The sequence below is a fragment of the Oryctolagus cuniculus genome, chromosome 18, assembly GCF_964237555.1.
Source record: "Oryctolagus cuniculus chromosome 18, mOryCun1.1, whole genome shotgun sequence".
NCBI lineage: Eukaryota > Metazoa > Chordata > Mammalia > Lagomorpha > Leporidae > Oryctolagus > Oryctolagus cuniculus.
In genome coordinates, this window is record NC_091449.1 from 66,137,899 (window position 1) to 66,162,518 (window position 24,620).

Genomic DNA, 24,620 nt, shown 5'->3' on the forward strand with positions numbered 1-24,620 from the left:
AGTCAGGAGCGCAGACCCCGCTGGGCCGCGCCCAGGCGGCTGTGCCCTGACCCACCCAAGCCCGAGACAGCCCCTGCAGATAGCGGCTCCGGGAACCCGCACACCCTGTCCATCACGGCGTTCTGCAAGCCAAGCTTGAAGCGTCGCCAGCCGAGCCTGGCTCTCCCCAGAACGGCTGGCACAGGCCCTGCGCAGGGCCTCCCAGCGGCCACCGCATTGTCCCCACAATCCTACAGAGGCCCCAGAACAATGCGGTGGGGTGTTCTGTCCCGGGCGCTTCCGGGCAGGCAGTGAGGGCGACGGCGGAGCAGCCGTGCGTGGCATCTGCTCAGCGCATTCCCCACCACCCAGCCCGACTCCCCCGCAGCCTGTGCCGCCCCCCTGGCATTTGTCTCCTTTTGTCTCCTCTCCCGCAGCCAGAGACACGGCTCAGCTGCTCAGCCCAGCTCTGCACACAGACTAGAGACCCAGGGTCATGCCTCCGAGCCCCAGCCCTGCTCTGGGCCTGGGTCCTACCTGGCAATGCAGGGACATGGCCAGCCACAGAAGGAGAAACACCTGAAGTTAGCAGGGACAGCAGGGGCAAAGGCAGGACCTCCCCAGGGGCTACACCTCTGGGCCAAGCCACTGGCAATATACCGAGCACCAGGGGAGAACAAGATGCAGGTTGGTGGCCGCGGCTCTCCCAAGGGGCCAGTTCCCCGTAGCAGATAAGGCTGCCGCCTGCAGTGCTGGCATCCCATATGGACACCGGTTCGAGTCCCGGTTGCTCCACTTCCGATCCAGCTCTCTGCTGTGGCCTGGGAAAGCAGCAGAAGATGACCCAAGTCCTTGGGCCCCTGCACCCGCATGGGAGACCCAGAAGAAGCTCCTGGCTTTGGATCAGCCCAGTCTGGCCACTGCAGCCATTTGGGGAGTGAACCAGCAGATGGAAGACCTCTCTCTCTCTCTCTCTCTTTCTCTCTGGCTCTACATCTCTCTATAACTCTATCTTTCAAATAAATAAAATAAATCTTTAAAAAAAATAATGAATAAAATAAAGGAAAAAGAACAAGCAAAAATTTCAGAGTGTATCAATGAGAACACGGCAGAGCAAGTCAACTCATCCAACTCCCCACTTTGCAAATGGGGAAACTGAGGCCCAGGAAGGGGAAGAGACGGGCGCAGAGCGGAAAGATCTGCCCAGCGCCTGCCCGGCGCCGACCACGCAGCTCTTCACGGGGGTGGGAGACACCCACGACAGGGAAGTCAGCGTGCACCAGGCATCTTAGATGAACAAACAGAGGCAAAGGAGCGAGGCTGGGATCCAGGCCCTAAGACGTGGAATCCAGAACAGCCCACCTGGACAGTGCTGCACAGAGCTTCTGGCCGGTGCCCACGCCACGCAGGGGACAGCCGCCGGCCGAGCCGTGCCGGCAGTGACCGGGCAGACACCAGGATCTCGACACAGCGGGCCCTGTGCCACCGGAACGGCTGGATTGGAAACTGCACCACCAGCGGGAGGCTGCCAGAAGCCTCCGTGTGAACAGGTGGGAGAGGCAGCGGATGAGGGCCCACTACGGCCAGAGACCACAGCACACCTGTGCAGCCTCATCTGCCCACATCAAGGATTCCAAAGACTGTGCACCCCCCGGACACACCTGCCACGCCTCTCTCCCTGCGGGCTCTCCCTGGCCACGCCCACAGGGGGCTGGCTGCAGACGGAGGGGCCAGAGAACACAGGATCTTCTGCGTTTTCCGTCTGCTGCCACTCAGGAAAGGCCTGTAACCAGTGGGCCATGAAAATCCCACTGGTCTGCAAAAAATCAGCTGATACGGCTGAGCCAAAGCCAGGGTCCGGTGCCACACAGGGGGTCACGGGCAGCGCCCGTCAGAGGGGAAGGAATGGCCTTCACTGAGCATTTCTTGGTCCCCGCCCGGTGCGAGCCCTTTGAACAGGCACCCTGACGCTCACGCCTCTGCATTCCGGCCCCCCGCCCGAGCACGCAGCCTACAGAGAGCAGCCCACGGAGCAGAGAACAGAGCCACGGGCGCCAACGGGGCGGGTGGAACATTATTTATAAAAAGCAAACCTGGAAGCAACTCAGCAGGCCAGGGTGCGAGGAACACTCAGTACATTACAGCGCACATGTGCAACAGGGCTCTGCCGCCACGGGGACACCGACAGCAATGACTGTGCAGCCCCACGGTCTATGAAATTGTTATCAACCTAAAAAAAGCAGCAGATGTGGCCAGGACCACAGTGCAGAGACGGGCAGGTGCACACACCCACAGGGACAGGAAAGTGGGCAGTATTGGGAAAAATGGATCCATTACTTCCTATTATTATTTTTAATATGTATTTATTTGAGAGGCAGAGAGACAAATAAGCCTCCCATCTGCTGGTTCACTCCCCAAATGCCCACAATGGGAGCTAAAGCCAGGAGCTAGGAATTCAACGTGGGTCTCCCACACGGGCGTCAGAGGCCCGACTGCTTGGGCCATCACCTGCCACCTCCCAGGGTGCACAGGGGCAGGACAGGAGCTGGGACCCCACCTCGGGCACCTGGGGCTGATGCAGTATTCCAGCGGGTGTTTTACCCTCCAGGCCAAAGGCCCACCCCCATTACAGTTTCAAATAAAAGTTCTACTTTGGGCGGATTTTATGTTAACAGGAAAACTGGAAGAGACAGTACAAAGAGGTCCCTGCCCACCACACAGGCACGGACACGCACACGGACACGCACACGCACGCAGTACACGCTTCCCCAGCGTGGACATCTTATGTGTGTCCATTCGTCACAAGCGAGAAGCCAGCCTCAGCCTGCTGCGTTTCACTGAACTCCGGACTGATCCAGATTTCACTGGTTTTTCTGTTCTGGGGTCTGATCCAGGACACCATAGCTGATTTTTTTTTTTTTTTTTTTTTTTTGACAGGCAGAGTGGACAGTGAGAGAGAGAGACAGAGAGAAAGGTCTTCCTTTTGCCGTTGATTCACCTCCAATGGCCGCCGCGGCTGGCACGCTGCAGCCGGCGCACCGTGCTGATGCGATGGCAGGACCAGGTGCTTCTCCTGGTCTCCCATGGGGTGCAGGGCCCAAGCACCTGGGCCATCCTCCACTGCACTCCCTGGCCATAGCAGAGAGCTGGCCTGGAAGAGGGGCAACCGGGACAGAATCCGGCGCCCCAACTGGGACTAGAACCTGGTGTGCCGGCGCCGCTAGGCGGAGGATTAGCCTAGTGAGCCGCGGCGCCGGCACCATAGCTGACTTTTTTGGTTTGTCTTTTACAGTGCACAGGTAGGTGCGACCCCTGTAACAGCCAACATCACCTGGAAAAGGAAGCCTGGGACTGATGCTGCGGCGCAGTGAGTTACCCGGCGTCCGGCTGTCAGAGCGCCGCCCCACTTCTCATCCACTCCCCGCTAACCCGCCTGGGAGGCAGCAGCTGACGACCCGAGAACTTGAGTCCCCGTCACCCACATGGGAGACCTAGTGGAGTTCCTGGCTCCTGGCATCAGCCCGGCCCAGCCCCAGTCATCGTGACGGATTGGGGAGTGAACCAGCAGTTGGAGGAAATACTGCACCACCCCATCATTTGCCTGTGATTTAAAAACCCTTTATTATGGACCTGTCCCACGGTGCTGTGTCTTTAAAACAGCATGCATCTTGGGGCTGGCATTGCAGCCTAGTGGGTAAAGCCACTGTCTGCGACACCAGTGCCCCATATGGGCACCAGTTCGAGTCCTGGCTGCCCTATTTCCCATCCAGCTCCCTGCTAGTGTGTCTGGAGAAGCAGCAGAAGATGGTCCAAGTGCTTGGGCCCCTGCACCCCCATGGGAGACCCAGAAGAAGCCCCTGGCTCCTGGCCTCAGATCAGCTCACCTCCAGCTGTTGTGGCCTTTTGGGGAGTGAACCAGCAAATGGAAGATTTCTCTCTCTGCCTTTCAAATAAATATAAAAAAAAAAAAAAAAACAACAGCACGTGCATGGTGGTGGTGGCAGGGGGTGACGGCACCCCTTGCCCTCTGCCACAGACACAGGCGAGCGACACGGCAATTCTGGTCACTGCAGGAGCGGTGCAAACGTGCTGAGTGGGGCTGGTGGGGCTCTGTGGCTCCGGGGCCAGGAGGAATCCCTCCGCAGAGTGCAGCCTTCGGAAGGAAGCGCTCCCTCCCTCCGCACCCTCACCGCACTTCCTGGATGCGGAATCCAGCCTTTGCTGTCTCGCACAAGCCCACATCCCCCCCCCCCCCCCATGCACCACCGGGGGCGTCTCGGACCCAGGAGGCATCGGTATAGCAGCAGACCCAGCCTACGGCATCCCCCGCCACCAGAGCCAAAAGGAACCCCTGCCCGGTGACGCTGCCGAGCCGAGGGGCTCACGCACATCCTCACACGGCCTCCTCGGGTCACCGCGGGGAGCTGTCCATGGTGCAGCCAGGTCGCAGGCGTCCCCGGGCCCTCGTCTGTGGGAGCCGCCGGCACCAGCGGCAGAGCGAGGCGGCCGCCGACTGTTTCCTGGACGTGAGCTCAGCACAGCAAACACAGTCACCTGGCCCCAGCGGCGGCTCTGTGCCCAGAGACACAGGACCGGGGCTGCACGGGGCCTCTCTGTCCTGCTGGGCGGCGGCCTGCGGGGAGCTGTGCCCTCCCAGCCCCCAGAAGACCCCAGGAGAAGTACCTGGACCACCTCCTTCACCAGCGTCTTGTCCGTGCCCGTCTTGGCCCGCTGCAGCCCGCTGACGTTCTCGCCGATCCACGTGATGAGGGCAAACTTGGACCTCTTGCTCATGGCGTCCCCGGTGGTGAAGCGCACAAAGGCGAACAACCGCACGTCATCTGTGGCCAACAGCAGAGTGGACGCAGTGGTCAGTTCCAGCACCCAGGCCGCGTGCCCGGGGAGAGGCGCAGAGCCGCGCAGGCGCCCAGGAGCGGCAGGTGCACACAGCAGGGAGCAGGCTCGCACACCACCCCTGCCGGCACGCCCCGCTTCTGCCCTGACCACGGCTCTGGAGGCTTTGATGCCCACTCTACGCTTGGGACATGGAGGCCCAGAGAGGCTGCTTGGGTGGACCGAGGTGTGGACGCGGCCTCTCTGGAGGCGACACCTCTGGCCCAGCAACTCAAGACTCTGGTCACTGACCTCATGGAGCGGGCAGCAGTCACCCGGCTCCTGCCGCCCTCAACCTGGGCGCCCCTTCCTGGAACATGGAAGCCACATTGTGGGGACAGACGAGAGCCACACGGGGGCCACAGAGGGATGGAGGAGCCCAAGGCAGAGGGGCCCTCTTGTGGGCGGGGTTTCACGGTGCTTCCACTGGCTGTGTTACACCTGCTACCCCTCAGACGCTCACTTCCACACTCGGAGGCCGCTTCGCTGAGCTTATCCAACTTCAGTACTGTTCGCTCACCACCACGGTACCTTCAGAATCTCCCCCAGATCTCCTGCTAACGTTCCCCCGGACTCCACCGGGATGAGTTACCCACAGCGGTACCCTTGCCTTTTTAAAGTGATGCGTGTGCGTGCCTGGGCATGGCCTGTGTGGACACGTACCCATGTGGGCACGTGTGTACATGTGTGTGCGTTACATGTGCATGTGTGCGTGTGTCCCACTAGCACAGTCCAGGATTCCCCAGCCTCGGCCCTCCTGACTCTCATCCCGGACTGGGCACTTCTCTGAGTGGGTGCCCCGGGCACTGCAGGGTGCTGACAGGTGCACCAGGACTTGGAGAAGCAAGCAGCACCCTCAGGGCGACACTCAGAACTCCCCCCAGGCTTTGCCAGATGTCCGGGGTGCTCGGCCTGGCTGGAAACCTGGCGTGGACACTGTCCCCTTCATGCAGGATCCCCTCTGTGTCTCCCAGCAAAGCTCCGCGCTTCGGCGAGGAACTCAGATCCGTGCTCAGCTGACTGCACGAGGCATCCACCTTCTACCTGCCACGGCCAGATCTCACCGCAGTGCCCAACTGGCGAGTGCCAGGTTTACGGCTGCCCATCTCGTGTCCACGCAGTGAAACTCGTCCATCCTCGCCAGGCTGAGAGGGTCCCTCGGGCTCGCAGTGACCACTGAGCCCAGTGCACCTGCCTCTCGCACTTCACACGGACTCGGGTCACTGCAGCATTTTTCTCTTTAAAATTATTTTAGAAGGCCGGTACCGCAGCTCACTAGGCTAGTCCTCCACCTGCAGCGCCGGCACCCTGGGTTCTAGTCCTGGTTGGGGCGCCGGATTCTGTCCCGGTTGCCCCTCTTCCAGGCCAGCTCTCTGCTGTGGCCTGGGAACGCAGTGGAGGATGGCCCAAGTGCTTGGTCCCTGCACCCCATGGGAGACCAGGAAAAGCACCTGGCTCCTGGCTTCGGATCGGCGTAGCTCCGGCCATAGCGGCCATTAGGGGAGTGAACCAACGGAAGGAAGACCTTTCTCTCTGTCTCTCTCTCTTTCACTGTCTAACTCTGCCTGTCAAAAAACAAACAAACAAACAAAAATAAAAATTATTTTAGATTTGTTTTTGTTTCGTTTGAAAGGAAGAAAGAGACAGCAGAGATCCTCCATCTGCTGGCTCACTCCCCGAATACACACAACAGCCAGGACTGCGCTGGGCCAAGACAGGAACCCAGAACTCAACCAGGTCTCCCACGTGGGTGGCAGGGACCCAGGCCCGCGAGCCACCTGCTGCCTCCCAGAGTGCACACTGGCAGGAGGCTGGGCCGGAAGCAGAGGAGCCAGAACTCAGACTCCAATATGGGGTCTCCCAAGCAGAGCCGGGGCAGGTGTCCAGCTCGGGGGCTGACGCGCAGCTGGCGGCACCCGCGTGCCACATCACAGTGTCAGGGTTCAAATTCCGGTCCACTCCCGGCTACCGCACCCCGCGGAGGCAGCTGTGATGCCCCGAGCACTCAGGTCCTGCGCCCCGCACAGATGTGGACTGACTTCCCGACTGGGGTCTCACGCAGGCCCAGCCCCCTGCTGCAGGCATCTGAGGGATGGAAGACGCACAGATCGCCCTTTGTCTCTTTCAAGTAAAATGACGATACATTGTAACTTTGCTTTTAATCAGGCAGGATGCAGCAGGTGTGGGGTGGCCTCCGGTCTGCTCCTCTAAGAGGCTCTCAGCTGATGCCAAGGCTGCCTGGCAAAGGACCACACTTGGAGATTTGAAAAAGAAAATCCCAGACACCTCTCTTCCCCGAGTCCCTGCAGGCTGGCCACGCTGACTCCCACAGCACATACGTGAGAGCCCGTGACCCAGCCACCACCCTCTGTCAACAGCAGACACAGCCTTGAGCTGATAAAGCTCACTTCCTGGCCACAATCTCAAGCCCCAGGAGGGAGTTATCGGCGGCACACCTTCCGGGAGGAGCCCTCTGTGTAATGGGTAACCCCTCGGACCTTCCCCGGGGAGCTGTGACGCAAACCACAGTTCAGGGTCCAGGGAGCAAACGGATCCCCAGCAGCGCTCCTGCCCGCCCAGCGCTTGTCAGGGCTTGCTTGTTTTTAAGGTTTTATATACACATAACATTTATGTATTTATTATTTATTTAACAGGCAGAGCAACGAGAGAGAGCAGAGACAGAAGAGATCTTCCATCTGCTGATTCACTCCTCAAACAGCCTCCACAGACAGGTCTGGGCCAGACCAAAGCCAGAAGCCAGGAAGTCCATCCTGGCCTCCCACAGGAGTGAGAGGGCGCTGCAGGGTACTGACAGGTGCACCCACGTGGGAGACCTGGAAGAAGCTCCTGGCTCCTGGCTCCAGCCTGGCCCAGCCCCGGCCACTGCAGCCATGTGAGGAGTAAACCAGCGGATGGATGATCTCTCGGTCACACACTTGGATGCCTCCTTCAGGGAGCCTGCCCCAACACGGCCGTGATACTCTGGAGGCACCCACCATGGGGCCTGCCCGTGGGGGTCAGTGTGAGGGGGGCCGGGTGGTCTCAGAGCCGCTTCACAGGGGAGTGACAGGGCTTGGAAACCAGCCACACAGGAGAGGAAAGGGGTAGTCCGTAGTCTGGGGCCACAGGGGGCCCTGCAGGGCAGGAGCTCGGCTCTCTCGCTCGCTCTCTCTCTCTCTCTCCCCAGGGATACTGACTTCCTAAAAAATGGGGCACTCGTTCTTCTCCTGCCAACTGGTTTTTTTCTTTATCAAGATAAAAGTCACATAAGATAAATTTCCCAGGTTAACCGTTTCAAAGCCCCCGGCTCAGCGGCACGCAATCCACGAAGCCAACCATGCTGTGCAGCCGTCTCCACTGCCTGACCCCTGAGCATGCCACGTCCCCAGGAGGGACTCTGCCCCCAGGGCAGTCCCTGTACACCCCACCCCTCCCAGCCCTGCCACCAGCGACCCACTTTCTGTCCCTGTGGAGCCGCCTGTTCTGGGTGCATCACAGGAATGTCTGGGCGCTTCCACAGCTCCCCAGGTGCCTCTGCTGAGGCACGGGCCTCGTTCCTTGTCCCACAGCATGGACGGACCTTGTTTGGTTATTCAGCACTTGAAAAATAATCGGGGGCAATGTGACAACTGCCATCACCGGCCGACTACCGGGACTCAGCATGAAATGTCAAAATGCAGTAGGGAAAGCTGCTGCCTGCGGCGCTGGCATCCCCACACGGGCACTGCTGGAGCCCCGGCTGCTGCACCTGGGAAAGTGGAGGATGACCCAAGTGCTTGGGCCCCTGCACCCACAGAGACCCAGTGGAAGCTCCTGGCTCCTGGCTTCAGATTAGCCCAGCTCCGGCCATTGTGGCCATCTGGGGAGTGAACCAGTGAAGGAAGACTTCTCTCTCTCTCTTTTTTTAAAAATGCCCTGGCACAACACAGCGGAAGCTTCTACCTGAAGATACTTCCACAGGACAGAGCTGCGCACACACACCTGGGGAAACTGAGGCAGGGAGCTTTCAAGGGACAAGGGACACGGCCCCATGCGGCTGGTGGGGACAGGGAGCACAGGAGAGGCCTTCAGATGGCCAGCGGCCTGTCCTGGGTGTTAGAGACCCAGCACCAAGGTGTTCCATTAACCTGCAGCCTTGACCTGGGTGGGGGAGCCACATCTGCCAGGTGCCCCCCACTGGACTTCACTGGCCAGAGAGCGTGGGGAGCATGTGTCCGTGGCAACCACGCCCCTCTCCCCACATCCCCCAGCTCAGTGTGGACTTTCCGGCTCCCAGGATGGCATCTGGGTCCAACGCCAATCCCTGGCCATGTGGGGAAGCTGCCAGTGCCACTCCGCAGACCCCGCACACGGGTCGGCCAAGCGAGAGCCTCCTGGTGGACTCGGCTCCCCCAGCCCCTCTCTGTGCCTTCCCTCGCTCCGGCCAGCGGCTCTGCGACACAACACCGTCCCCAAGGCTCCCCATGGCCTCCACACAGCCCCGCCACACGCCTCCCACCCTCCACGCCCAGCCCATGCCTCTTCAGGCCTCCCCAGCTGACCCTGGACGGCACCGTCCCCTCTACGGTCCCCAATTCTTGTTGAGAGGCCTTGAGCATTCACCCAGTGGGAGCCCCAGTACCAGCCCCAACGCTGGTACCAGACAGACCCCAGCCAGTCAGTCACACCCCACCCCCAAGGACACCGGGACCTTCCAGAACCACAGGCTGACGTCATTCAAATCCTCGTGGAGGGGTGGGGAGGGGCCCAGGCTCCAGGGCGGCTGGGCGTGCTTATCTGACAATGGCTCGGTCACCAAGACTGCTGACTGATGTGGTTTTAAAAATCCAGCAGTCACGTTATGCTTACTGATGTTTGCCGCTAGCGATCTGGCGAGACAGGGAGAAGCCAGCCGAGGCTGGTGACAGAAATCCAGCAGTGCCACATCACCACCCGGCAGACCTGCGGCCTCTCGCCCCGCACCCCCGACGCTGGACCCCTGCCCTTGTGAGCCTCACACCAGAGCACGGTGGCTGGCCCCCACCCTCACGGCCCCCTGCCGACGTCTCTGCACACAGGCAGAGGCTCCCGCGGCTAAACCTCACCGTGTGTGCGCTCAGAGAGGTGAGCTCGTACCAGACAACCCTCCGCTTACACGGAGAGCAGCCCTTCTGCCCCAGCACCCAGGAGCTACCCAGACGAGGGAATGCCCAGGGCCACTCCACAAGCAAGTGCTGGGGGCGGGGGCAGGGGGCAGGGGGCCGCCCCCCACCCCACCCCGTCCGCCTGCACCTGGAGGAAGTGAGGCCCGGCCAGCTCGGTGCTTCCCCCCCCACCGCAGCAGGGCGAGCTCCCGAGCAGCCCTCCCCCCTCCCCGAGACCCAGGCCGGCCCCAGCCACTCGCCCTCGCACTGCTCCCAGCAAAGGGCGAACCCGTTAGGAAGAGCCGCGGAGTGGCACGCTGGGCACGGCGGTCACCTGTGCCACGGGTTCCTGCTTGTGTCACGCAAGGGGCTGTCACGGCGACACAGGATGCTCAGCTATCAGCTGACCGTCTCCCGGCCGGCGCTGGGCACCCAAAGCCCAGGCTGCTGCCACCCCGTGTCCCCAGCTCAGGGTCTGTGGACCCCCCTTCCCGCCCAGGCAGAGTCCTGTTTGTGCAGTCAGAGATGCTAAAACTCCACTCTCCAAGAAGCACGACCCCTCAGTCTATCACGGGCCAAGAGGGGCCCACCCCTGTGAAACAGCTCCGGGACCACCCGCTCCCCTAAATGCAAGTCCCCCAGGGCAGAAGTCCCAGGCGAGCCCAGGAGGAGCTAAAGGGGACAGTCAGGGTTCGCTTCCTTCATTTACTGAACAAATAACTTCACACACAAGGGTACTTCAGGAAGTTCATAGAGAGGCCAGCGCTGTGGCTCAGTAGGTTAATACTCCACCTGCAGTGCCGGCATCCCATGGGGACGCCAGTTCCAGTCCCGGCTGCTCCACTTCCCATCCAGCTCTGCTGTGGCCTGGGAAAGCAGAAGACGGCCCAAGCCCTTGGGTCCCTGCACCTGCGTGGGAGACCTGGAGGAGGCTCCTGGCTCCTGGCTTCAGCCTGGCCTAGCTCAGGTTTTCCAGTCATTTGGGGAGTGAACCAGAGGATAGAAGATTCTCTCTCTCTCTCTCTCTCTGTAACTCTGCCTTTCAAATAAGTAAATAAATCTTAAAAGTTCTTGGAAAATTTTACTAAAAACAAGTTTAATTTGATACCAGAAATCTTTGAAACCCACGCACAGTTCATAATATGCATTTCCTGCCAGCTCCCCAAGTGTGCTCCTCCCGAGTGTGCTCCTCCCGAGTGTGCTCCCTCCCCGAGTGTGCCTCCTCCCCAAGTGTGCTCCTCCCGAGTGTGCCTCCTCCCCGAGTGTGCTCCTCCCGAGTGTGCTCCTCCCCGAGTGTGCCTCCTCCCCCAGTGTGCTCCTCCCCAAGTGTGCCCCTCCCCGGGTGTGCTCCTCCCGAGTGTGCTCCTCCCCGAGTGTGCCCCTCCCCGGGTGTGCTCCTCCTGAGTGTGCCCCCTCCCCGAGTGTGCTCCTCCCCAAGTGTGCCTCCTCCCCCAGTGTGCTCTTCCCAAGTGTGCCTCCTCCCCCAGTGTGCCCCTCCCCGAGTGTGCCTCCTCCCCGAGTGTGCTCCTCCCCAGTGTGCCTCCTCCCGAGTGTTCCAACTCCACGAGTGTGCTCCTCCCCGAGTGTGCCTCCTCCCCGAGTGTGCTCCTCCCCAGTGTGCCTCCTCCCCGAGTATGCTCCTCCCCGAGTGTGCTCCTCCCCAGTGTGCCTCCTCCCGAGTGTGCCTCCTCCCCAAGTGTGCTCCTCCCGAGTGTTCCAACTCCACGAGTGTGCTCCTCCCCGAGTGTGCCTCCTCCCCAAGTGTGTCCCTCCCTGAGTGTACTCCTCCCTGAGTGTGCTCCTCACCCAGTGTGCTCCCCCCGAGTGTGCCTCCTCCCCGAGTGTGCTCCTCCTGAGTGTGCCTCCTCCCCGAGTGTGCCTCCTCCCTGAGTGTACTCCTCCCTGAGTGTGTCCCTCCCTGAGTGTGCTCCTCCCCGAGTGTGTCCCTCCCTGAGTGTGCTCCTCCCCAGTGTGCCTCCCTCCCTGAGTGTGCCTCCTCCCCCAGTGTGCCCCCTCCCCCAGTGTGCCTCCTCCCGAGTGTGCTCCTCCCCGAATGTGTCCCTCCCCCAGTGTGCCTCCTCGAGTGTTCCAACTCCACGAGTGTGCCACCTCCCTCCGTTTCTTCCCTCCTGCAGACCTCTCTGGCCAGCGCTGGAACAAAGTGAGGGAATCAGGAGGAGGGAGAGGTGCGCAGGGCGGAGAGTCCCAGGATAAGCACAGGGCAGAAGTGACAAAGCAGAGGGGTGAGTGCGGACCACGCAGGGGTGCTGAGTGGCAGGAGAAAACAGAATGACAACAAAAATGCGGTGGGAGAAGGAACAAAGCAAAAAGGGGGAGCCAGGGTTCTCTGGAATCACCAAGCCACCCACACAAGCCCTCCAGTCAGTGCCCAAAACTAGGAAGGGCACACAAACCCCCCACGCATGTGGGACTCCCCGCGCCCCTCCCTGCCACGCCCACGCCATCTGCGATCTCAGGGCATCGCTGCTGACCTCCTCACCCAGCGTTCTCACCAGAGACCCCGGGTCCCTGCCTCCTGCCGCGGGGGTTTCCAGTCTCCTCTGCTGTCCCCAGAGCCCGCCCTGCCCAGGTCCAACCCCTGCGTGAAGGGGCAGCGCCCCACTTCCTAACACTCCCGCAACTGCTCTGAACAACCACTTCTTCATTCACAGACAACAGGCCGTGTGGGACAGGAGCAACGCCAACAAGCAGAACCATGGCTCTCGCCCCCCGGGAGCCCCTGGCAAGGGGGCGACACAAGTGCTCCTGGTCTTCCCGGTGTCTCCCGGGGGCCCATCTTTGTCGCACCCCACACTGATCTCAGTGTGCTGCCACACAGCGTCTGCGGGCCAGCACTAAACTTCAGAGCTAGACAAAAGAAAGGAGGAAGCCGCTACTCTGAGGATGACCTTACCTTATATAGACTCGGAGCAGCTATGCAAACAGGGCTCAGCCAGGGAGAAAACAACCCACAGCCGAAGAGCTGAGTCGTCAGCTCCCAGCCAGGAAGTGGGCGGGAGTGCTGAGACCCCGCTGCCCAGGGCAGGGCCCAGCTGCCAGGCGCTCCCAGCAAGGGGGTGTCAGGCAGAGGGGGCGAGGCCTGAGCCGGGCAAGCGGCCTCCCGGCAACCAAGAGAAAGGCGGCTCGGCTGCCTGGGCTCTGAGGCCGGAGGCTGGACAGAGCCCGGATCCCCTGCTGACCTTGCAGGGAGAGCTGTGGTTCCCCGAGGGCCCTCGTCGCCCGCTCTCTCGTCTCAAAGTCACTTTGAGAATTTCCCCTGATTGCAGAAACCTTAAACAGAACAAAACCCAAAAGCTTCCTGTCCCACAATAAACAAATTTTGCAGGGGCAGGCCTCGGGCCCGGCAGGGGCGGCACCAGCCAGGACACCCGTTTTCGGGGTGCCTGCTGTGGTTCCTGCTAATACACAGCCTGGGTGCCAGCAGGCGATGGCTCGGGTCCCTGGGCGCCACGTGGACGACCTAGAGGGAGGGCCCACCTCCTGTCTTTGGCCTGGCCCAGTCTGGGTCCCTGTGGGACTTTGGGGCATGAACCCAAGGACACTCATTATCTCTGTCTCTTTAAAACCCTCCAAATAAATTTTTCAAATTTTTGAAAATCTGTGAAGTATAAATATAAAATAAAAACCATTACCCAGAAATAAAAGCCCTGCTTCTCGCAGACGCCGGGGGAGATGCTGTTCCCTACGTGGCCCCCCCCACCGCGGCTGTGGTCCCGCCCACTCCCCCCCCCCCAGCAGCAGCTGCTCCAGCGATCCCCAACTAAGCAAGTCAGCGATCAGTGCGAACGACCCAGCTCTGCTGGTGTGCCAGAGAGCAGCAGAAAGCGGAGCCGGAACAGCCAGAGGCAAAGAAAGGCTATTACGCTGCCGATCCCCAGGGGGGCCGTGCTCTGGATACCCACATTGAGCAGCGAGTGGGCCAGCAGTGGCCCTGTATACCCATGCTGACAACACGCGCGGGCGCGGAATCGAGGTGTGCGACTCCCCCCGCGGTGTGCAGGACGCGGCGGCGGCGGAGGGCCCTGGACAGCGCTGCGCGCTGCTCCGCGTCCGGGCCTCCGCTTCCACAGCCTCGCTGTGTCTCCGCTGCTGTCACTCAGCCACCCGACCAACAGTCTGGGATGGCCGCCTTGCTGAGTGAGACAGAGCCTTGCAGACGACACAGCCGAGCAGAGCAAACAGGACAAAGGCAGGCCGCAGGAAGGGAGGTTTCTGGCCAGCAAGGAGCTGCAGAGGAAGGAGCAAATTACCCCTGGCTACACCGCAGCGGGCTTCACGAGGAGGGCACGTGTGGTCTGGGTCGACAGAAGGCATCGCCGCCAGGGCAGGCAGGGAGGGGCTCGGCCCAACTGCAGAGGGAGGGTGGACCGCACGGGGTCTGCCCCTCGGCCACCAGCCCCTCTCTGTCTCTGCCTAGGAGGCCCCTTCCAGCTGGGCACGCTCAGCGCGTCCCTTCCTGTTCCAGGCGGGCTTGCTCCCTGCTGTGTCGCAGGTGCCTGGGCGGGCGGGCTCCGACACCCCGTGCCGGGCTCCGTAAACACTTCTGGAACACACGAAGTTGTGGAGTAAGTGAAAGACACCCACACATCCTCACCGACTCCCTAGAAGTGTCCTCACCCAGTGCTCGGCAGAGTTTCGTTCGGGGGTGGGGGGGTGACGTCTTATGGGAATAAAACCAACCCTCCTCTGGGGATGTTAAAGGCGCCACTTCAGGGCTGGGCTGTGGTGCGGCCGCCTGAGCCAGCATCTCTTACGGGCGGGCGCCAGTTCTCCGCTTCCAGCTCCCCGGAAAGCAGCGGAACATGGCCCAAGGCTTCAGCGCCTGCCGCCCACGGGGGAGACCTGGATGCCCCTGGGCTCAGCCCTGACTGTCACAGGCATTGGGGAAAGAGTTGGCAGATGGAAGATGGCGCTCGCTCGCTCTCTCTCTCTCTCTCTCTGGCCCCCCGCCCCTCACACTCCTTTTGTTGCTCTGCCTTTCAGATCAATCAATCTTTCAAGTGCAATCTCTGTGAGAGTGGGAACAGACGGACGGGCAGGGCTGACCCCTGCAGACACAGAGCGGAGGCCGAGGTCAGCCACGGACGCGAGCGCGGCTCCAGCTCCCTTCATGCGACGACTTCAGAGAGTGCGTGAAAACAGAATCAAAAGGTAAGTTGATCTGGGGGCTCAAAATTGCAAAACCCACGCACCCGCGTCCCCGCCGCCACAGGGGGCCCTCCTCCCCTTGTGTTCAGAAGCTGAGGGATCACAACATAAAACGTGCCCTCGGTCCAGCCACACGGCACGCGCCGCGACGCACCCCACTGAACTCTCCAGGGGCAGCGCCCAGCACACAGTGGGCCCTCAGTGCACAGGCGCATGGCCAGACGGACGGACAGATGAGGAAACGGAAACCAGCGGGACAGACAGGAAGGCCACAGCCAGGATGGGCCAGGGCCAGAACACAGGCTGAGTGGCGTCCCAGGCCCAGACGCGGTGAACACAGGCCCGCTGGCCTCTGCCGCGGGCCCCCAGGGTCGGCCCCTCCCTGCCTCTGCAGCCAGGGTCTTTGCAGCCCTCCCCTGCCTCCAGCTGACCCCAGCCTGCCGGGGGCTCCCGCTCTTCCACCCGCAGACCCGAACAATACGGCACATTTTAGACCCAAGAAAGGAGACCCAATGGCTCCTGGGCAGAGGCGATGACCTCCAGGGCCTCCCCCACCTCTCTGGGAAGCAGAGCCTGCGAGGGAGCCAGGGTCGCTCCCAGAAGCCCCCCAAGGTTTTCCACTCCAGCCACAAAGGCAGGAAAATCACCCAGGGCAGCACGTTCCCAGGCAGCCGGCCAGAGGACATGCTCCATCCTGAGCTGCGAGAGGTGCCTCCTGTCCCCTCCAGCGTCCCCTCTCCTGTCCCCTCCAGCGCCCCCTCCAGCGTCCCCTCTCCTGTCCCCCTCCAGTGTCCCCTCTCCTGTCCCCTCCAGCGTCGCCTCTCCTGTCCCCTCCAGCGTCCCCTCCAGTGTCCCCTCTCCTGCCCCCTCCAGCATCCCCTCTCCTGTCCCCTCTCCTGTCCCCTCCAGCGTCCCCTCTTCTGTCCCCTCCAGTGTCCCCTCTCCTGTCCCCCCCCAGCATCCCCTCTCCTGTCCCCTCCAGTGTCCCCTCTCCGTGTTCCTCCAACACTAGGCTGCGGGTGTTGGGGAGCAGCAGGTGGCAGGACTGGGGGCCAGGCAACAGCCACAGCTCCGCCTCGGGACGACACGGGGAGGTGCCTTCCTGTCTCTGGGCTTCAGTTCCTCATCTGCAAAATGGGCCTAACAACAGTGCTGCCGACGCCGAGTCACGGTGTGGATGAACTGAAACTCCGAGGCATGGCGGCGGCAGGCAGGGCTTCAGCCGCCAAAGCTGTGAACACGTGACCTCCCGTGGCAAAAGGGGCTGTGCAGGTGGAAGCTAAGGCTCTCAAATGGAGAGAGCATGGCGGCGGCGGAGGTGGGGGGATGACAAAGAGCCCAAAGTTATCACAGGAAGGAGAGGGAGGTGGGAGGGTCTGAGCCAGACAAGCAGACGGCATCACGAGACGGACCACGGAGGGACGGGCCAGGAGGCAAGGACTGGCAAAGGCGTCTACCTGGAGCCTGCAGAGCGGCTAGTCCCGCCCACAGGCGCCTGGGAGCCCAGGGAGCCTGGTGAGCCCTGTGCGGGGCTCTGGCCTCCAGGGCTGCGAGCCGACACGGAAAAAGCCCCTCAAGCCCCCGGGTGAGCCCTTGGCCCCTGGGGAGCAAGAGTGAGGCTGTGAGCCCCACCTCCTAGGGCTGTGCTCCATGGGGTCCTCCAAGGAGCCAGGCCTTGGGGTTCCAGGGGCCCAGGGCAGTCACAGCGGGACAAGGAGCCCTTTGAGACGGGAGCCCAGGTGGCTTCGAAGGCTGTTCTGGAAGCAAGAGACAAAGGCAGGAAGACCCAGCACTCAGTGAGAAAACCGCTCGCCCAGGCTATGGCCTGTGGCTCGGGCCCACTCCAGGAAGACCGGCACCCGAGAGACAGCCCGCTCTCCAGGCCCTCGACAAGGAACTGAAGCAGACATGCGTGCAGCCAGCCACAGTGTGAATGGGGGGACACGTGCACGGGCCTTGACGGCTGTGTGGGAGTCCCCGGCGCAGGCCGACGGAAAGCTGTCCACAAGGTACAGGGAAGGTGCGGGGTGGGAAGCCAGTTCCTGCTCCATCTCAAGCCAGCAACCTTGGGTCAGCTCCTCATCAGAGATGGGGACAAGTCCCACTCACAGGTGCCAGCACACTTGTTATGTCCTCATGGGAAAAGCAGACGAGCAAACACAGGCAAAGCACCGCGTGATGAACGTGGGCAGAGTCCCCGGCGGCGCACGCGCCGGGCGGACAGAGCTGTCCAGCTCCTGCCACGCTGTCTGCGCGCGGGGCCCTGCCGGGTGGGCGCTACAAACGCTCTGGGGCAGGGGGTGCCACCGACCTGAAGCTTCGAAAACCATGTCTGGCGTGGCACCCAGCAGGTTCAACAAGAGGGGACAAGGCCACGCCCGAGGGTGGGGCCCCGGGGAACACCCACGCTTGGGGCAGAAAGGGGAAGGGGAGGCTGCAGAAGGAAGTGAGAACAAGACAAGACAGACACAAAAGGGGAACTCGCGCGGGACGAGCGGAAGTGGGGGGGCGGCACCACTGATGAACGCTGGAGGGGGAGAAAGTGCAACCGAGACCAGGAAAGGCCACTGGACCTGGGCACCGCGTGGCTCCCGGCCGCGACGGGGAGAGGGAAGGATGGGAGCTGGGCGGGCCGCTGCCCCTACAAAACCCACAAGCGCGCTCCCCAAACCTGCACGCCGACTCTGCGGACCCACCGAGTCCTGCCGGGACACCCACGCTTCCCACCACGCCCCTCAGCCTGCACCCCGGGAGACCGGCCACAGACACAAAAGCGAGCACGGAGATTACCGAGTCAGAGGACAAAGGCGCCGTCACAGGCCCACGCTCCTCTGCCACAGAACACCCGGCGATGGGGCCCCAGGCCCCCCCCACCCCGGCAGAGGTGCGGGGCAGGCAGGCAGCGGACAGAGCGCACGGGCCCTGAGTCAGCAGCCTTCGCAGCACTCGGCGGGCGCCCGGCGATCTCTGCTGATCGTGAGCCCGACAGACCGTCGTCCTGGCACCGTCACAGAGGCCACGCTCTCCTGGGTGTCACATTCCTGGGGCCCGGCGGGCAGCTTCTCTCCTGCCCTTCCTTCCTGGACACCTGAAATCCCTGCACATGCGCAGCCGGTGGGGGGGGGGGGGGACACTGCCAACTGCACGTGTGCCGTGCCGGGAGCTGCCCGGAGGCTCCACACGGCCAGCGCCTCCTCTGCCTCCCAGTTCTCTCCTTTGGTTTCCTCAGGAGCCACCGCTCACCCTCAGTGCCCGTCATCCAAGTAGGGCTGACCCCGCCTCAGAGGGCCATCACCCAGGCCTCTGCTGAAGCCACTTGTCACTCCCCCCACCCGGGGGGGGGGGGATAAGAGAGGACAGTGCTCGGCCAAGGACAGTCTCTCCCAGCGGCTTTAACAACCATGCCAAGCAGTGAGTCCATTTTCCTGACATACCTCCTGTGACGGGGATCTCACTACCTCCTGTGACATCAACCCAAAATCTATGAGACGTCTATCGTTCAGCCCCCTTTGCCACGTGGGGTTAGGGTGGGAAGAGGAACACTGATGACGCCCACCCCTCCCCGTGAGGGTCCCCCACACTGCGTTCCCCAGGGGGTCTGCTCTCCAGCTCACCCCAAAGGCTTTCAAGTCGCTGCCCAGCCTGGATTCTGCCCCCCCCCCCCCGACCAGGACACAGAATCCACTCAAGCAGGCTGCAGAACAAGACACAGTAATCAGCTCATGCAAGTGAACTGTCTAAGGCGAGGGCTCGGGGCAGGGCTGGAAGCAAGAGCCTGAACCCTGCCATCCAGGTGCCACTCCCTCCTCCAGCGCCACTCAGCGTCCTCAGGGAGAGGGGGCCTTCGTTATTCTCCCAGTCTTAATCCCAGACAAAAGATAAAGGGACCCTTTCCCAACAACTCTGTCCAAAGTCTCAGAGACAGAGGTGATTGGCTGGAGCCACATGAACCCAACTGCACCAATTGGTTGGCAGAGGGCACAGCTTCCTCTGATTGGCCAGGCCGGGTCATGTGTCCATGCAATGGGGAGGAGCAAGCTCAGTCCCACTGGAATGGCACTACCTGGGCAGGATTCGATGAAACGGAAGGGAGAGAGTCCCCCAAAACAGAAGATGCAGCAAGGAGAAACCTCAACGCCTACGTCTTTCTCCGTGAGCCACGCTTTGGGCTGAACACTACAGGCGGCCCAGAGCATCATGGGAATATCGCCTGTGCCATCATCCCGGCAACATCACAGGGCACCTACCCCAAGTCAGGCTTCTCAGCCAACACCACCCCCACAAGTGAACCTTCTCTGGGCACCACCCGCACGTCAAGCCAGCGCCGACCTATCCATGGAGTGCGCTGGCGTACAGCACATTCACCGGGCACGACTGCACCCCAGGCAGCGCCCTGCCAGTCTCACATGCACCCTGCCACGTCTCCCTGGCTACACACCTGAGGGCTGCATGCAACCAGCACCCCACCGGGCAGAGGGGGAAACTGGGAGCGCGGGCAGGAGGCCACAGTTCAGGGTGAGACATGGCCTCACCGCGGGTGCTCTGAAATCCGCGCCAGCCCAAAACTGGATTCATTCCCGGATGCCCGGATTCCTTCCAAAATAAAACTGCCGGCCGCAGGGCCTCTGGGGGCCCTACCCTAGGTGGTGTTTCCAGGGGAGAACACCCTAGAGGATTTCAGAGGGCAGCGGGGGCCACAGTCGGGGGAGGGGCCTCCTGTAGGATCCCTTTCTCTAGTGGAAAATACACGCGGGGAACATTTCAGGAACACAGATGAACTTGAGTGCTCCGTCCTGGGTGCTGAGAGCAGAGCTCCGTCCGTGGGCACGGGGGCCTCCCCTGCCCTCAGTGCCCAGGAAAGGCCCCTGTGGCAGCCACCCACATACACTGAACGAATGAACTAGCTGGGCCGCGCTCTTCTTGGCTTTGCCACAGTGATCCACAGGGAACACGCATCATCGCTAAGACTCAGGAACGGAACGTGGTTGCTCAGACAGACCAGGCCACCGTCTCACCACCCACCCGTGATCTGCAAGTCCCTACACTGCGGCCAGCGGTCACACGCCCTGTCTGGCTGAGGGCCCTTTCCCTTGGCCTCTGCCGCCTGGGGCCCTGGTTCCTCCTGCCTGCCTGTAGCTCTGCTGGTGACCCAGAGACGGCCCACCCGGCGCGGTGGGGCACGGCACCCACCCCTCCCCGCCCCACCCTCCTTGCCGTGTGCTCTACTTTGGCGGCACTTAAGCCCCACAAACAAAATGACAATCACACAGCACTTACTGTGTCCTGGGTACCGCGGCTTCCCGGTGCCCACACCGTGGCAGGAGGCGCACCAGGGTTACAGGAGTTCACCGGCCCCAGTCATGTGACTAGCAGGTTCTTAAACTCTAGCCACTGTACTAAACACTGTGCTAAACACTCACCAAGGACTGGCAGCTCGTGCAGGCACACTCGTACGCGTGCCACACTGACCAAACGCCCACCACGTGGCAGCCTGGGGCAGGCACCTTCTGTGTACCGAGCTGGGCGTGCACAGGAAGCCTGTGAACGGGCAAAGCCCACGGTCAGCCCAGCTCCCGCTGCAGAGCAGTGACGAGGACAGCCGCACACCAGGGGCCCGGGCTCTCACCTTGGAAGCCGTCTCAGTTAACCCGCCTAGGCACTGGCAGGAAGGAGCCCCTGTCCCAGATCAGAAGCCTGCCACAAAGGCAGGGGTGCAGCCGCCCAGGGCCACACAGCGCGTGCGAGGCAGAGCCGGGAACTTTCTGACTGCACTGTACCCCAGCAGTTGAAGGATCACACGGGCCTGAGTGAGCAGCGGAGTCTGGGACAGACAGGGAGGAGGAGTTCCCTGTCGGGGGTGTGTCACCCAGTGCCGGGCTGCAGGTGCACAAAAGTCCCTGCACAGCTACTGGGCTGGAGACGTGGTGGGGGCCAGCCACCTGGGAAGCCGATCCCATAGCCTGCGCTCAGTTCAGTGGGCAGCGGGCAGCCAGAGAAGGTTAACGAGCAGAGCGACTTGGGTAAAAGCTTGCTTTGGGGAGAGTTATTCAGGCAATGAGGAGCAGGGACACAAGACAAGGAAGACGGAGGCCCCCGAGACCAGGATGGCTGAGGGGCAGAGGGTGCACCTGCTCCTGGTTTGCCCCCCTCAGGAAGCAGCACCCACCCTCCCCTCAGGAAGCCCCCAGCCCTCAGCATTGTGGTTTGGGTGGCACTGCCCCCTCCCCCACTCCAGCGGGTGGCATGTGACCCAGGCCTGTCCCCCAGAGCTTGGAAGATGGACACAGGACCCCTGGCAGAGGCTCCACCTGGATAGCCCTGCCCACAGATCAAAGCTGGCGGCCCCACCCAAGCCAGCGTCCCCCGCCGCCCCCGGGGCTGGCAGGTGGAGCAGCAGCACCCCAGGTGGGGCCCAGGCAGCCTTCCCGGCCGCTGTGTACCAACACTGCATCTTCATCAGGAGCTGCACGGGGATGTCTGGCTTCAACGAGTGTGCGCTGGGCTTCCCCCACTGCGCCACAAGCATCTTGGGATGCCGGAGCCAGGCTGGTGCCGGGGAAGACACCGGGCGGGGCCCACAGAAAGAACCTGGAGGTAGAGGGAGCCCGGCAGCAGCTGCAGGGAGAGGCCGGGCCAAGGGCTGGGTGGGCAGGCAGTGCCTAGAACAGAGAGACAGCAGGCCTGAGGGCTTGGGGAAGGAACTTCCCAGAGCTGGCTGGGGGGGAGCCCAGGAGGGAGTGGCAGCCGGGAGAGAAAGCCCCTGAGGAAGCCCCCCCCACCACAATGAATGAAGGAAGAAGCCACAGTCCCTGAAACCTTGCAAGGTGCATGGAACCAGAGGCCCAAGGGATGGGGGCATCTCTCCTCTGAGCCCCCCCAGGATACCTGGCAGGACTCAGGGCCACCAAAGAGCCCGCCCTGCAGTGGAGCGAGCAAGCAGACAGTGCCACAGAGGTGAGCACCCCAACCACTGCCTTGGCGACAGACAGCCCGAGGCCCAGCTCAGCGCCACCTCTCCCCTCCCCGCCACCTCTCCCCTCCCTGCCACCTCTCCCCTCCCCGGTTGTGTGATCTCAGCCAAGCCACTTAACCCCTCGGGGCCTCCCTGTAGGGCAGACGGGTCTCTGGACCGGTGGCACAGAGCTCTTCGGAGACATACCCAAGGTAAGGTGTGGCAGGTGCAGGGACCACAGGCAGCAAGCGACAGGCACAGGGACCAGGGTAAGGACATGGCAGCGGGAAGGGACAAGGTTCTCAGAGAGGAACAAAAACAGACCCACGAGCAGAACTCGCCTACGTGCGGGTCCGACAGATGGCCGCGGAGCACAGGCACACTCCGGCTGCAGCAGCCCGGCTCAGGGACCAACAAGCAGCAGGGAGAGCATTTTTAGCTCCCCCGCCAGACTCCCCACTCCCACCACCGTGTAGGGAACAGGGGTCCTGAACACAAGCCGCGGAGCCACTGGGGAACCACGTGTGCCCCGGGCCCGGGCACCGGCTGGGACCACAAAGACAGGACAACAGGACAGTGTCTTTCCCTATCACCTGAGGGCGGGGGGTGGGGGAGCCCAGGAGGGAGTGGCAGCCGGGAGAGAAAGCCCCTGAGGAAGCCCCCCACACACACACACTGAATGGAGGAAGAAGCCACAGTCCCTGAAACCCTGCAAGGTGCATGGAACCAGAGGCCATGTCCCCTCCCCCGCTTCAGGGAGAGCTGTGAGGGTGAGCAGCCGGGGGGCGGAGCTGCAGTTTGCATTTCGTGCCCTCGCTGCCCAGGGGGCTGGGCGCCAGGGCTCCAGAGGCAGAGCCTGAGGTCCGATCCTGACACCGCGTGGCCCTGCACACCTTCCAAAGTGCACTTCTGCCACCGTGACCGAGAGTGCGCAGGCAGCTGGGGGGGGGGGGGAATTCACACACACACACACGTGCAATCTGCATGTGAACAGGAGCGTGCATGGGGTGGGGGCCTCCTCAGGGACTTCCTCTCCCCCCCTTCTCTCCGAAACCTCTCCTTCCCCTCCCCCCAAGCTGTCCTCTTCTTCCTTCCTCCCTCCCTCCCTCTCTCTTTCTCTCTCCCTCTGTCTCTCTCTCTCACACACACACTCACACACGTCTTACACCCAGCCCACAGCAGATACTTCGTAAATATGCTTGGAATCTACCTAAATAGGAAATATCATTCAGCTAAGGACAGAGGCGCCCACGCCACGGCTGGCACAATTCTGGGTTTATTCACTTCACAAAAGGCTGGGCAGCCGTAGCAGTACCGCCCTGGCCACTACACACGCACACACCGCACACCGAGGAAACCCAGGCCTCCCCCGGGGAGGGGGGTGGGGTTAGGCGAAGCCACATGCCCGAGGGAAGTGGCCCTGGGGACCCAGGTGGCCCGGCCCTCACCTCCCGGCTATGCCGCCTTTGTCTGGAGTCAGGCTCCCAACCTGAGGCCCCGGGCTGGGGGCAGGGTCAGGGCCTCCTTCGGTCTCTTAAGGTCCTCTGGCCTCCCTCTGTGCCTTGAGATTTCCGGCTGCACCCGGTGCCGCCCGCCCCTCCGCGGTCCAGGGCGCCGGGAAGCACAGACAGCACCGTGCGCGTTACCTGCACCGGGAACCTTTCAACCTAAGCGTACACCTGCGGGCCCCTCCCGGAATAAAACCAGAGACATCCCCAGCTCCCGGAGCATCCCGCGCGCCCTCCCGCCCAGGGCCACGCGCCCCCGCGGTTCTCACTTCTCACTGACAGAGCCGGATTTCCGACACACACAGACTCACGGCGAGCGCTCCTTTGTATCCGGCTCTGTGGTCTCCAAATTCAAAAAAAAAAAAAAAGGCCCCCTCCTCGCTAACCGGGTTACTTCTCCCAAGGGCTGGGGGCGGGGGCGCAGGAGGGGACGCGAAGGGCTCCAGCCTCGGGGGAGCAGCCGCGGGCCGCGCGGGCAGAGCCCTCGGCGGGGCCCGCCGCACCTGCGCGCGAGGCCGGGCGCGCCTACCTGTGCACTGCTGGACGAAGCGCTCGTACTCGGCTCCCTGCTCGCCGGGGACGATGGTGCAGCCGTCGTACCTGAACGTCACCCTGCGGCGGGAAGCAAGAGACACGCGCGTGAGCCGGCCGAGCGCCGCGCGGCCCCGGGGGCGCGGCGCGCGGACGGGAGGGCGCCTCACCAGATGACCGCCGAGCCGTCGTCGCGCACCAGGTTGTACGCCGCGCGGCAAGCCTCCTTGTCGATCTTGGTGGCCATGGCTGCTGCGCCGCGGCGCGGGTCCTGCCGGAGCCACCGAGCGCGCCCCGCGCGGCCTCAGGAGTCCGAGCGCGGCGGGCACGCGCCGAGGCGGGCAGGCGGGCGGCGACGCGGGGATGCGGGCTCCGAGCGCGGCGACCGCTCCGACTGCGGACCGGGAGCGCGCGGGGACCTGGGCCGCGGACGCCCCGCCCCCTCCGGCCATTGGCCGTGCTGGC

The 24,620-nt window shown here is 62.6% G+C and overlaps 1 protein-coding gene across 1 annotated transcript in view; it reads right to left on the reverse strand.

The window, feature by feature from the left end:
• Positions 1-24,543, reverse strand: part of COTL1 (coactosin like F-actin binding protein 1) — a 34,455-nt gene extending 9,912 nt beyond the window's left edge. Inside the window, exons 1-3 of the mRNA XM_002723254.5 lie at positions 24,326-24,543; positions 24,154-24,236; positions 4,663-4,820 (exon numbers count right to left, since the gene is read on the reverse strand). Of these exons, the coding sequence (XP_002723300.1) occupies positions 4,663-4,820; positions 24,154-24,236; positions 24,326-24,402 (318 nt within the window). The 5' untranslated portion in view covers positions 24,403-24,543. The remainder of the gene's footprint in view (positions 1-4,662; positions 4,821-24,153; positions 24,237-24,325) is intronic.
• Between the last annotated feature and the right edge of the window lie 77 nt (positions 24,544-24,620).